Below are 12,493 nucleotides of genomic sequence, written 5' to 3' on the forward strand. Positions count from 1 at the left end.
AGCAAAGACATTCTTAAGTTCAAGGGTTTATTAACCAAAAGTTCTTGTGGGCTCAGTTTTATCACTTTGGGCAAGTTACTTAATCTCTCTGAGCCTCAATTCCCTAATCTCTGAAACATAACAATTAATATCTATTTTTAGAGGCCACTGTGAGGTTTAAATAACAGATGAAAAGCCTAACCCAGTGCCAGGCACTTCGGAATTATTAGTGTTCTTACCCCAGTCTTCCAGCTCTCAGCCAAAAACAAAGCAAGTGAGAGAGAAGGTGAGAGAGTCTTTAAAAAAAATACAGAGGAGAAAGCATACACCATTAAAATATTAGATTACAGTCTCTATCGGAACCAAGACAAACCGGAACTTAGCTCAGAAAACCCCTTCAGGACCACAGATCCCAGTGGTTTTCACACTTGAGTTGGCCTTGGATTTCTCTGTTCGGGATGAAACCCTGGGCAGATGTCTAGTAGAGAACAGTCACTTGAGGCAGGGCAACAGTTGGCAGGAAGGGTGCTGGGGACAGCCTCCCCTGCGGGCCGTCCTCCTGTCTCCACCTGTGGCCCAGGCATTAGCCCGAGGGTCCTGCTGGAGACTGGGATGGCTCTGCATACGCCGCCTCGGAAAATACTGATGCTAGTCTTCATCTTATAGACAAGGAAACTTAAAGCTCCAACAAGCTTCCTAGGTGAAAGAGGCCTGAGGTCAGAGTAATCAGGAGCAGCACTGGAAGAAGAATTCAGTTTTCTGGCCCCCCGACAGCTCTCCCTCCTGTTTACCCCAGTTAACTCTCTGCCTTCTGCCAGTGGACTCTATCTGCAGCTAGGAGGATCGTGGCTAGATCCTGTCCCCCCACCCCCGCCCTTCAAGGACAGTCTTCCAACACACTTGTACCACGTTCATGACACTAGTTTAAATTCAAGAGTAAAATGGTATGTAGTCAGCTCCGCTTCATCTCTATTATGTTTTAACAAAGCCCATCTTTTTATCCCCCCAGGAAAAAACCAGCTACACCGCTGAAGACAGTAAGTTCATTTTGCATTTAAATGTGTTTTATATTTCCTGCAATGCTGATGCTTATTCCCTTATTTAAAGTTGACAGTGCTTCCAGCTAAGGTGAACACAGCAATTTTAGCAACTGAAGTTGCCGCCCAGACAGTCTGAGAGAAATTCTGCATTCTTGGTTAGCCGGGGAAGGTGCTGCATGGGGAGGCGCTCATCCTCACTTGACCCAATGTGGCTTCGCGGAGTGTGAGCCGCAGATCCAAGGTGGAAGCCAGGCTCCCTGCCTCCCTTGACATCTGCCTTCCCTGCTTTCCATCTGCTGGCCTGGGAGCTAATGGTGTATCAGGCGCACATAGGCCTGCTAAACTCGGGTTCTGGCTGGAGTGCAGGGAATCTGGGCCAGCCCACTGTTTGAGGAAGCCCACCTTGACCTAGTACCTACCCCCAGCCTGATATCTACAGTCACTTAGCAAGCACCGAGGGGTAGCCTGAAGACCAAAGTGCAAGACCAACGGGCCAGCAGCTCCACGGCAGGCCACAGTTTCCATCAACCCTGTTGACAGAGCAGGGAAGTTCCTATACCAGGATGACACTGATCCTTCCATGACCTACTTCTAGTCCACTCTCACCTAATGCAAAGGTCGGGCTGAGAACTGTGTGGGTTTTGTTGTTGTTGTTGTTGTGATTGAAAGAATAGCTATGCATCAAAGAAATGTCCTCCTAAATATTTATCTTATTAATAGTGCTTTGACATTCATTTCCACTTCCCACTTGTATGGAATATCCTTGTCTTTTTTTTTTTTTTTTTTAATAGATTCCAGTTGCCTCTCCACAGAATGTCTCAAGTGTTTGTGAAGGTAAATCTGTATTACCCTGAAGGATGAGTATGTTCTCTTAAAGTTATTTGTATTAAGGATTTGTGTGTAAGTGTATTTGTAAATTGTTTTCACTATTCATAAGGCAATTGTATGTATGAAACTCAGTTTTCTAAACAAAATGGCCTTTACTTTGCAATGAGTAGTAAGGACATGAGCTTTCAGCCCAGTGTCTGTGGGGCAAAGCTATAGTCTACATGCCCAAACCTGCCTGTTTGTAGATGTACAACTTTCCAGAAATAGTGCTGTGGCCATAAACACGAAGCCTTATTCAGAGCTATATACATATCTTAAAACTAATAGCTTAGTTAAGGTAATAAAATTTTTAAAAATTTATTTGAAGAAGTTCTTTTGCTAAGTTTTTAAAAATAATGATTACTGAATTCAAATATATGTTTTAGTACACCTTCAAATGTTTTCCTTTGTCCTATCATAGCCTAAAAATCTTATATATACTTTTAATTAGAATTTTCCCATATTAAAAAAAAAACTTGTATTTGAAAAATACTCGAGGGGAAGAAAAAACAGAAAGAAGTAAGAATTATCCATATTTTCAACGCTTAAAACACTATATAGAAGTGTGAGTCCTGAACCCATCTAATTCACAACTGAAACTAACCGGTGTTAAAGCTGAGTGAGGGTTCCCCCATTTCCTGAGTTCACGTGGCACATCTCCATAAGATGTCCTAGTTTCTCTGGTGATGGATGGCAGACATCTCCTGAATGTGTCCTACAACTCACCTGTCTGCTTTAACTGCTCCACTTGGGGGGTTTTTTACATGTTTCCCCCATCTTTTTTCCCCCAGGATATTTCTAAGGTATTCCCCCGCTTTCTGCTGTCTTCCTTCCTTTCTTCTGCCTGTCCTTTGAGGCTTCTGCCTTGCTGTCCTTCCATTCCTTAGAGTGTCCCATGCCTGCTGAGCGTGGAGCTCAATTAATAGTGGAGTCTTAGGGTGAGCGTCTGTAGGAAGTAAGCTCCACCCTGGGCAGACTCTATTGGCTTCGGAGGCCTTTGAAAACCAGCAGGGAAATGAGCTCCTGGCATGTCGGGTGTCCTTGTTGCCAAAGGGCTCCTAGGGCACGAGCTTGGCATGCCATCTGTTTTGTGACTTGTTTCAAGAACAGAGGCAACCATCATCCAAACCCAGTGTAGGTAAGCAGGCTCTTCTCACCCAGGAGGGAGGGAAGGAGAGAAGGATGGAAGGACGGATGGACAGAAGGAAGGAAGGGAGGAAGAAGCCTCCAGGACTGGAGAAGCAAAGCTGGGTGATCAAATCTCAGCAGGCTGTGGGAACCAAGTGTGTTTACTCTTTCTCCTTCTGAAATTACCAAGCTGTAAAGTCATGAACAAAAAATCTCACATGGCTGCTCAAAGTAACTTGCCATAAACTTCAAACATCCTTCAGGGATGCAAGACTTCTGAATATCACTGCATTACAAGAAACCCCGAAGTCTATCTTACCATTTCTTTGAATCTTTGAATTCATAGTACATTTATTCCTTTTGGGTTTCTGTAATGGAAGTCTGTAATTTTTCAAAATGAGTAGATTATTTGCAAACTCTGATATTTTGCCACTTAATTGTAAAAATTGCTGGCATGTTGTAACACCTATGGGGGGGTGGACATCAGCATGGTTTGAACTGGCTTGTCTTTGGCCACTGCCTATACTCACACACTTAAAGGTCCACCCCATAGGCTCAGACCCATGGATATTGCCAGAGAAGGGGAAGGTGTGTTTGTAACACTGCTGGGTAAAAGTCCTCATCCTAATCATGCAGACCCATCACCAGATAGACAGGTGCATAAACAGAAGGTGTCCTGGTAAAAGACATGTTCATGGGAAGACAGCAGACCAAATCCGGTTCTTCTCAGTTGATGTTGCTGGGTTTGGACATGGAGATAAACATTTCAATCTAGCCTAATATGAGCATCTTCTTAATGCAGAAAGGCCTATACCTGCTGAACGCCATCGAACATCTAGTCACAGACAAGAAAATATGCAGTCATCAGTGTTTCCTCCTCCTCAGAAGTAAGAATCCTTTCCTTTAAAAATAAGCTTCCCTAACACCTGTATTGTCACACTGCATAGTGACGTTGGCTTGTGGGGCTTGGTAAAGATCTGACATTTCACTGCATTGCAATTGCATATATTAAATTTTAACTTAATTTACATTCAGTTAATTAACATATAGTATATTATTAGTATCAGTATTATTAGTATCAGAGGTCAGTGACTCATCAGTTGTGTATATACCCAGTGCTCATTAAATTTTAAAAAGTGTCAAATAGGGAAAAACTTTAAAGGAACTACTTAGACACTTTAAAAGAACTGCTTAGACCTAATATTTGAGTTAATTATTGGCCTTAACTAGAATCCAGCAGTTTAATCAAGTCTCTTCCTTTTATAAAACCAAAGGGGACAGTTTTACTTACTTTGAAGGTTTTGATGCCATTTCATATCTTTAGATGTTTTACTGGTCATTTATGTTGACTCCTTTGTGGTGCCTCTACTCCAAACATCTTCAATGTAAGCAAAGTGTCATGCTTATTCATCTTGTGCTTTGCCCTTTAGCTAATCTGAAATTCTTCCTTTCAGACAAATCCATCACAAACCCGTACCCCTGCCAAGTAAGTACAGTGAAGCCACGGAAAGCACTATTGGGTGGTGGGTAAGGCTGGATCCACGTGTCTGAGCAGCATGTCCAGCTGGAGGACGCTCGTTCCTCTCTGGTTTGTTTCCTCTTCTGGTAAATGGAGCCAGGAATATTGATGTCATGGTTATTTTCAAAAGTAAATAAATTTGAGATAATTTTTACTTTCTCCTTTTTTAGTATTGATTGAATATTTCACCAATCATTCTGGTCATCTTTAACATTTAATTTTTTAATAAAAGCAGTACAGCTGTTTTCAAAATAAGAAGATTAAGTACCTGGTACAGTGCTTTGAATATAGAAGGTCTTCAGTAAATGATAGCTATTTAGGTCAGTGCTCAAGTCATGCTAAGGGGTCTGCACGTCCTACACATCGGGGGCCTTCCTTACCCGCTGGCTGACTCCATCCCTTTTTCTCTACTTTTCCCTCCATAGTTCAAACACAGTGACCCCCCCCCCCCCGTGTATCCCTCAGACATTCTAGGCCCTTGCATGTTGCTATTCCTCTGACCTGGAACATTCTTTCCTGAGATAGCCAAATACCTCCTCCTTCCCTTCCTGCAGATTTTACCCAAGTGTCACATCAGTGAGGCCTTCCTCACTGAGCAATTTAAACATATTGCTTGTCCAAGGCTAGTCCCCAGTCCCTTCCCTGCTTATTTTTCTCCAGTACTTACTACTCTGTAATATTGTATATATATTTACTTAGGTCTTTATTGTCTATTTCACTCCATTAAAATTTAAACTCCAGGAGTGCAGGGCATTTTGCTGTTTTGTTTGACTGTGACTGCTATATATCTGTCCCTAGTGTTTTGATCTATGGCAGGCATGAAATGATGAATGAATGAATGAATGAATGAATGAATAAATGCCATTAAGTATTTTCTCTATTTCATGTGGCTCCACTTACAGACTCTAAACTCCTTGAGGAAGTTTATGCCATAAGGCAGCAGTCCTCAAATGTTTTGGTCTCAGGACCATGTTCACACTCTTAAAATCATTGCAGACCCAAAGAACTTTGGTTCACTTGTTTCTATTAATACTTAATGTATTAATTAAAAGCAGGCAATTAAAACATATTTATTAATCAATTTTTAATTAAAACCTTTATTTTTTCATTTAAAAATATTGAACTCATTACATGTTAACATAACTAATGTATTTTTTATGCAAATGACTGTATTTTCCAAACAAAAGCACTTTATTGGGAAGAGTGGCCTTGTCTTACATTTTTTAAAATCTCTTTAATATCCAGAGTAACAGAGATGGATGGATTCTCTCATATCTGTTTCTGTATTCAAGCTGTTGCAATGTCTTCATGGCTGAAATATAGGAAGAAAATGGGGCTTCACAGAGATATGGATTTGGAAAAGACCTCACAACCTCCATGGAAGAATCCCAGGGGTTCTGGGGGCCCCAGACCATGCTTTGAGAACCACTGCTATTAGGGATTTTTTGGGTGTGTGTGTGATTTTTCAGTGCATGTGTCCCTTGCAGCACCAAGCACAGTGTTCAAGTATAGGCATACCAACTGCTCAAGATACAGTGAAGACCCACTGATTCTTCAAATCCCTTACAGGGTTTCCAGAAGGCGGAAGCTCAACTGTGGATGGCCTACTTTCCTCTAACCCCCATTTGTCAGAACAGGTATGAATGAACTCTTATTGTTACCATTAAACTGCAGGAAAGGGAGTATCTTCTGATACCTTCTGATGAGCAATTTGGGGTGAAGCTTGAAGACAGACTATGTTTTAAGTCAGCTTGCGAGTTGTCATTCGCTGATGGGTACAGAATGCATTTTGCTTTCAGGGATTAAACCCCTGCACCATATATTCCAGTTTGTATTCTGGATGCCCTAAGAACAGTTTGTGCTTTTTCAAAACTAGCAAAGAAGTGTGTTGTTTTTATTGTTCTTCCATGCACATAGATTCTATTTAAACTGTGTAATTTTCTCAGAATAGATCTGTGGAGGCATATGATATTAAAACACATAAAGCAGCACAGTTTTTAAAAAGACAGAGAAAGAACTCTGGGTGCCCTTGGGCAAGTCTCTCTAAGCTTTCTCAACTATCGAAAGGGTAAGTATATGTATCCTTCTTGCCTTCAGAGTAGTTAAAAGAATCCAATAAGGTATATTTGATGAAAACGCTTCAGAAATTAGGAAGCACTCCACAAAGCAGCAGCAGTAAGATCATGACAGACAGGGAGCTTATTGCTTATTTAGGAGAAAGGTGTAAATGGCTCAGGAATCTAGAGGATTGATTGATTGATTGATTGATAACAATGCTCAAGTACTAAGGTTAGCAGCTAAGGCCAGATGAGAAAAGTCAATTATATAATCCTGTGGTTGATCAAAGGAAGCAGAACACTCATTTTCAAATTGCTGGTCCAAATATAGTTAGGTCTGTCTTGGTAATGCAAAATGGGACTTTGTTTTCAGTGCACAGAGGGTACCATGTTATTGAAGGCACATCTCAGGCTTAGCAATGCCCTCCATTTTGCAGGAAGCGGATATTCACTGCAAGCCATGGTACGCTGGTGCCTGCGATCGGAAATCTGCAGAAGAGGCTTTATACAGATCAAACAAGGTTTGACCATTTTTAAGTCCCATATTCTTCTCTCAGCCTGTAATAGGCACAGCTGTCATCCCAATAATTTGCTGACTAAAGAATTGCAACCATTGTGGATGCAGGGATTTTTGAAATTTACTTATTCAATAGCAATTTCTATCCTCTGCTCTCTCTCAAGCATCTCCCTCTTTGTTCTTCAGTCTCATTTCTACTTGTCATTTCTTCGCCAGGATCCATAGGCTCCACTGTTCTCTACTGTTCTCCAATCAGTGGGAGAAGAAGGCTCCCCGGGGAGCTCTCTGTAAAGCTTGGTGCTACATGAGATCCATTCAGGAGTGAGAAGTAACAGGCTATTTTGGATCAATGCATGGGTTAAAAGTTCAAGGTCAAGATGGCAAAAAGTACCTGGAAGTAAATTTTTGGAGAGACCAAGCCCAATCATGTAGGAACACTAGGAGCAGTTTGGAAAAGTCAAAGTTAAAATGCCATCTCTCTTTCTTTCTCTTTCCTCCTTCTATTTTTCTTTACTTGCACCCTCCTTTGTCAGAATATATAACATTTACATCCTGGTTTTTGCTACCTTTGCTTTAGTCCTAGCTCTGCAATTACATATGTTAAATGCTTTCCCATCAATCCCTTTGCTAGCTTCCCCAGTTAACTTATTTTGTTTTGACAAAGCTCACCTTATAATAGATTCTAAGGAAGGACTATATTTACATTATTCCCTGAGTTCTTGCACATTCAAAGCTGTTCATAATCTGATAACCTAGAGGATATCTTGGCTGGTTATAAAATCCTTGAGTTTTTAAAAGTGTTGTCCACTAGATTGCCTTGTTTTATAGGATACTTTTGAAAAGTCTGATGCAAATGTTATTTTTTTGACCTTATGTATAATTTCATATTTTAATCAGAAGGCTCTTTTGTTTTTAAAGTCTATTCATTTTCCAGAATGTGTCCCTGACTTTACTTTCAAGTCAGGGATGGAAAGTAGATGGAACCCCTTTCAATATGTAGACTTAAGTTTTCTCTTATTTCCAGAATATTTTCTTAAATTCCAGTCTTAAAAAATAATTCTGGGGCATCTGGGTAGCTCAGAGGGTTAAGCCTCTGCCTTCAGCTCAGGTCATGGTCTCAGGGTCCTGGGATCAAGAACTGTGTCAGACTCTGGGCTCAGCAGGGAACATGTTTCCCCCTCTCTCTCTGCCTGGCTCTCTGCCTACTCGTGATCTCTCTGTGTGTGTCAAATAAAGAAATAAAAAAATATTTTTAAAAAGTAATTCTGTTCTATTATTTTATTTTTCTTCCCTAAGGACTTAAATTACATACATTTTGGGCCTTTTTTGTCTTTCTTTCATTCCAAGCACTCTGACTTAATTGTATTTTTTTAAAAATTTCCTCTTTTTCCCTCCTGTCTGGGTTGCTTCCATGCCTTGCTTCAGTCATTTATCATATCTTCATTTAAAGATATTGTCCCTTGGGCATCTTGTAATTTCTTCATTTCTGATAGGTTTGCCTTTCTCTTCAATTTCCTTCCTGAGTTTGATGAACTTTTGTTGCATTTCTTCTTTCTGCTTTTTGTCCATTTTTTGTTCATATTTGGATTTATGGTTCTAGAACATTTAATTTATTTTTTAAGTTTTTAAATTCATTTACTCATTTTAAGTAATCTCTACACCCAACATGAGTCTCAAACTCATGACCCCAAGATCAAGAGTCACATGCTCTTCTGACTGAGCCAGCTAGGCACCTCTAGAATATTTTACAAACTATTTATTTAAATTGGTATATTATATTACAGGGTTTTTTTCGGATTCGATGTAAGTTTTAGGGAAGAGAATTTTTACCAGCTGAAATGTTTTGATTTCCAATTTCAGCTTTCTTCTCATAGTACTTTTGAATGGAATTTGTTTCATTTCGATAATGTATTTTTTTTATTCATAGATTACTTGTAGACATGGTTCCTAGTTCAAGAATGCTCTCTATATTTAATCTTACTGTGTCCCTTCACACATTTCTAAATATATTAACATAGCATCTTATTTCATGCATCAAAAAGTAAGAATTTACTTCACTCAGGATTTTCTAAAAGTGTATATTTTACTGAAGTATTTTCTTTGAAAATAATAAACTGTAATCTATAATAAAAATCACATAGCTCAGTAATTACCTTTTGAATATAATATAGGTATAAACTAATTTATAACCTGTGAAAACCTAAGTAATACTCACCATAATTGTGTTTTTCTTTTAATAAACAGGATGGATCATTTCTTATTCGGAAGAGCTCTGGCCATGATTCCAAACAGCCATATACACTAGTTGTATTCTTTAATAAGCGAGTATATAATATCCCCGTGCGGTTTATTGAAGCAACAAAGCAGTATGCTTTGGGCAGAAAGAAAAATGGTGAAGAGGTCAGTAACTTCTCTTTTAATCCAACTCTGTAACTATGTATTGAGCACAATAGTATCATAGCATATTTAGGTACTAGAGATGAGGAGAAATGATACAAGAGTATTTCATACAAGGCATGCATACATGTCATGAAAAGAAAAGAGTACAAGATAAAATACTGTGTTCAGGCAGCATATTCTATGAAAAAATAGAAAGGAAGAAAGACTTGTATGACATAAAGGCTGTGTCTTAGTGCCTTTATCCTGACTCAGTGCAGTCTGATTTGGCATTTTGGTTCAGCGAAACATAGAAATCAAAGTTGAAGTGTCAAGTAGAATCACTGTCAGTGTCTAGAGCTCCTAAGTCAAGAACTGGGATCTCAACTCAAGTACCAATAGATGATCAGGGAAGGATCAGAGGAGGTGCAGAAACTTTTGTTGAAATATTAGACTATAGCCCTTGGACCAGAACGAGCTTTTGGGCCTATACCAAGAGAAAAGCATCATAGAAGGTCTTGAATACTAACCACATATGAAATCCAACTCCTCTTTAATCTGGACCAAAATCAATACTTAACATATCTCTGTTTAGCCAGCTTTTTTAATATAAGAAAGCCCTGAAATATGGGCTGGAACAATCCATAAGTGGTCAGAAAGGGACTGAAACTTGTTCTGGCCTTGAAAGATAGACTGAGTTTGAATAGGTAGAATGAAAATTAAAGATGAGAATGAGAAAAGTGGAAAGAGAAATCTAAGCAGAGAAAATAGCATTTAAAAAATTCAAGTTAATATTTATTTTCAGTACTCTTTCAAAAAGAACTACACTTATTCCAAACCCAGCACTTGTTAGAAAGCATTTGAATTATTACAAAGTATTGTAATTGCTGGTGTTTGTCTTGTCCACTAGATGAGATCAGGGACTAGACTAGGTATTGCTCATCTCTGTATTTCCAGAAGCATAGCAGAAGGGCTGCCTTCAGTGGCTACTTGGTTAGTTCTTATTAAGTGAAGGAATTTATTTGTTTGAGTGATTACAGGCAGGAGAATTGCATTTGTAAAACAAACTGGTAAGGTCTCTGTCAATGAGTGTATTTTCCATTTTGCTTTTTTAAATTGTGGTTAAAAAAAATCTCATATCTTAAAACTTACCATATTAACCATTTTAAGTGTATAGTTTAGTATTTAAACTATACCTTAATTTTTTTTTTTACAACACTGTAAAACAGATCTCCATAACTTTTCATCCTCCATATCTGAAATTCTATGCTCATGGAAAACAGCTCCCTGGGGCACCTGAGTGGCTCAGTGGGTTAAGCCGCTGCCTTCGGCTCAGGTCATGATCTCGGGGTCCTGGGATCGAGTCCTGCATTGGGCTCTCTGCTCAGCAGGGAGTCTGCTTCTCTCTCTCTCTCTTTCTCTCCCTCTCTCTGCCTGCCTCTCTGTCTACTTGTGATCTCTCTGTCAAATAAATAAATCTTTAAAAAAAAAGAAAAGAAAAGAAAACAGCTCCCTTTTTCTACTCTCTCCCAGTCCCTGGCAATCACCATTTTACTTTCTATTTCTATGAATTTGACTACATTAGATATCTCATATAAATGGCATCATACCATGCTTGTCCTTTTGTGACTGGCTTATTCCCTGCAGCATTATATCCTCAAGGCTTATCCATATTGTGTAGTATGTGACAGGATTTCTTTCCTTTTTGAGGCTTCATAGCATTGCATTGTACTGTACACCACATTCTGTCGATAGATATTTGGCTATTGTTGATGACTATTGTAAATAGTGCTGCTCTGCTCACAGGTGTGAAAATGTTCTTTTGAGACCCTTGCTTTCAGTTCTTCTGGGTATATATCCAGAAGTGGGATTGTTAGATCATATGATAGTTCTATCTTAAAATTTTGAGGAACTGCCATATTGTTTTCCATAATGATTGCCTCATTTTACAATCCTACCAACAGTGCACAAGGGTTCCAACTCTTCCACATGCCCACCAACACTTGTTATTTTCTGGGATTTTTAAATAGCAGCTAACCTAATCGGTAAAAGGAGATATTTCATTGTAGTTTTGATTTGCATTTCTCTGATGATTAGTGATTTTGACCATCTTTTCAAATGTTTGTTGGCATTTGTATATCTTCTCTGGAGAAATGTCTGTTTGACTCCTTGGCCCATTTTTACATTGGGTTATTTGATCTTTGGGTTTTGTGTTGTAGGAGTTCTTTATATATTCTAGATACTAATCCTAATTCTGGATAGATGATTTGCAAATGTTTTCCCCCATTCCATGGACTGACTTTTCATTCTATTCATTGTGACCTTGATGAACAGAGGTTTTTAAATTTAATGTAGTACAATTTATCTATCTTTGTTTTTGTTGCCTGTGCTTTTGGTGTCATACCCAAGGAATCATTGCCAGATACAATCTCATAAAGATTTTCCCCTGTTTTCTTCTAGGAGTTTTAGAGTTTGGGGTTTTATTTTGCTTTTAATAAAGTCTAAGATAATTAGAAAATGCAAAACTCTTGAATCTGAAAACACAAAACATGGATCAAGACTAAACTTGGGTTTTAAAATATAGATTGCATTATCATTTAACACCAGTTAAACTTGAACAGAACTGTCTCCTTTCCCATGCTCACAAAAGCCTTCATTCTCACTGAAACCTTCATCTGACAAATCTTTTAAATAAATGCTCTTCAGTAGTAGTCAGTGTAATAGATAGTGGTGATCTTTGTAGGACAGAGTTACTTTGGATGGATGGTTTCATCCTAAGCTTCCCCAGGAAGGGGTCCAGTACTTCTAGAAGAAGCTTAAGGGTGGGAGAAGGAGCTGTCCTATTTAGAAGTTCTGAAATTCTCATAAATTTTGAGCTGCCATAGGGATTCTGGACTCTTTTGTCCTGCTAAGGAAACTCTGGTAAAAAGAGATTCCTCTTGGCCTAAAGAGTCTTCATCCCTACCATCGGATGAATAGAACAGAACTTCACCCTACTTCCTACATATCC

At 39.0% G+C, this 12,493-nt stretch overlaps 1 protein-coding gene across 14 annotated transcripts in view; it reads left to right on the plus strand.

Moving 5' to 3' along the window:
• Positions 1 to 12,493, plus strand: part of BLNK (B cell linker) — a 109,313-nt gene that overhangs the window by 80,183 nt on the left and 16,637 nt on the right. For 13 of the 14 annotated variants that reach the window (XM_045068943.1, XM_045068939.1, XM_045068941.1 and 10 more), the window contains 7 exons: positions 989 to 1,016; positions 1,811 to 1,853; positions 3,817 to 3,901; positions 4,469 to 4,500; positions 6,103 to 6,170; positions 7,028 to 7,111; positions 9,352 to 9,507. In XM_045068943.1, coding sequence (XP_044924878.1) covers positions 989 to 1,016; positions 1,811 to 1,853; positions 3,817 to 3,901; positions 4,469 to 4,500; positions 6,103 to 6,170; positions 7,028 to 7,111; positions 9,352 to 9,507 — 496 coding nt within the window. Of the gene's footprint in view, positions 1 to 988; positions 1,017 to 1,810; positions 1,854 to 3,816; positions 3,902 to 4,468; positions 4,501 to 6,102; positions 6,171 to 7,027; positions 7,112 to 7,323; positions 7,536 to 9,351; positions 9,508 to 12,493 lie in introns of those variants that run through there. The other variant, XR_006603251.1, reaches the window with a different exon arrangement.

This window comes from Mustela putorius, unplaced genomic scaffold (assembly GCF_011764305.1).
Source record: "Mustela putorius furo isolate JIRA1106 unplaced genomic scaffold, ASM1176430v1.1 tig00003909_pilon_pilon_pilon, whole genome shotgun sequence".
Lineage (NCBI taxonomy): Eukaryota > Metazoa > Chordata > Mammalia > Carnivora > Mustelidae > Mustela > Mustela putorius.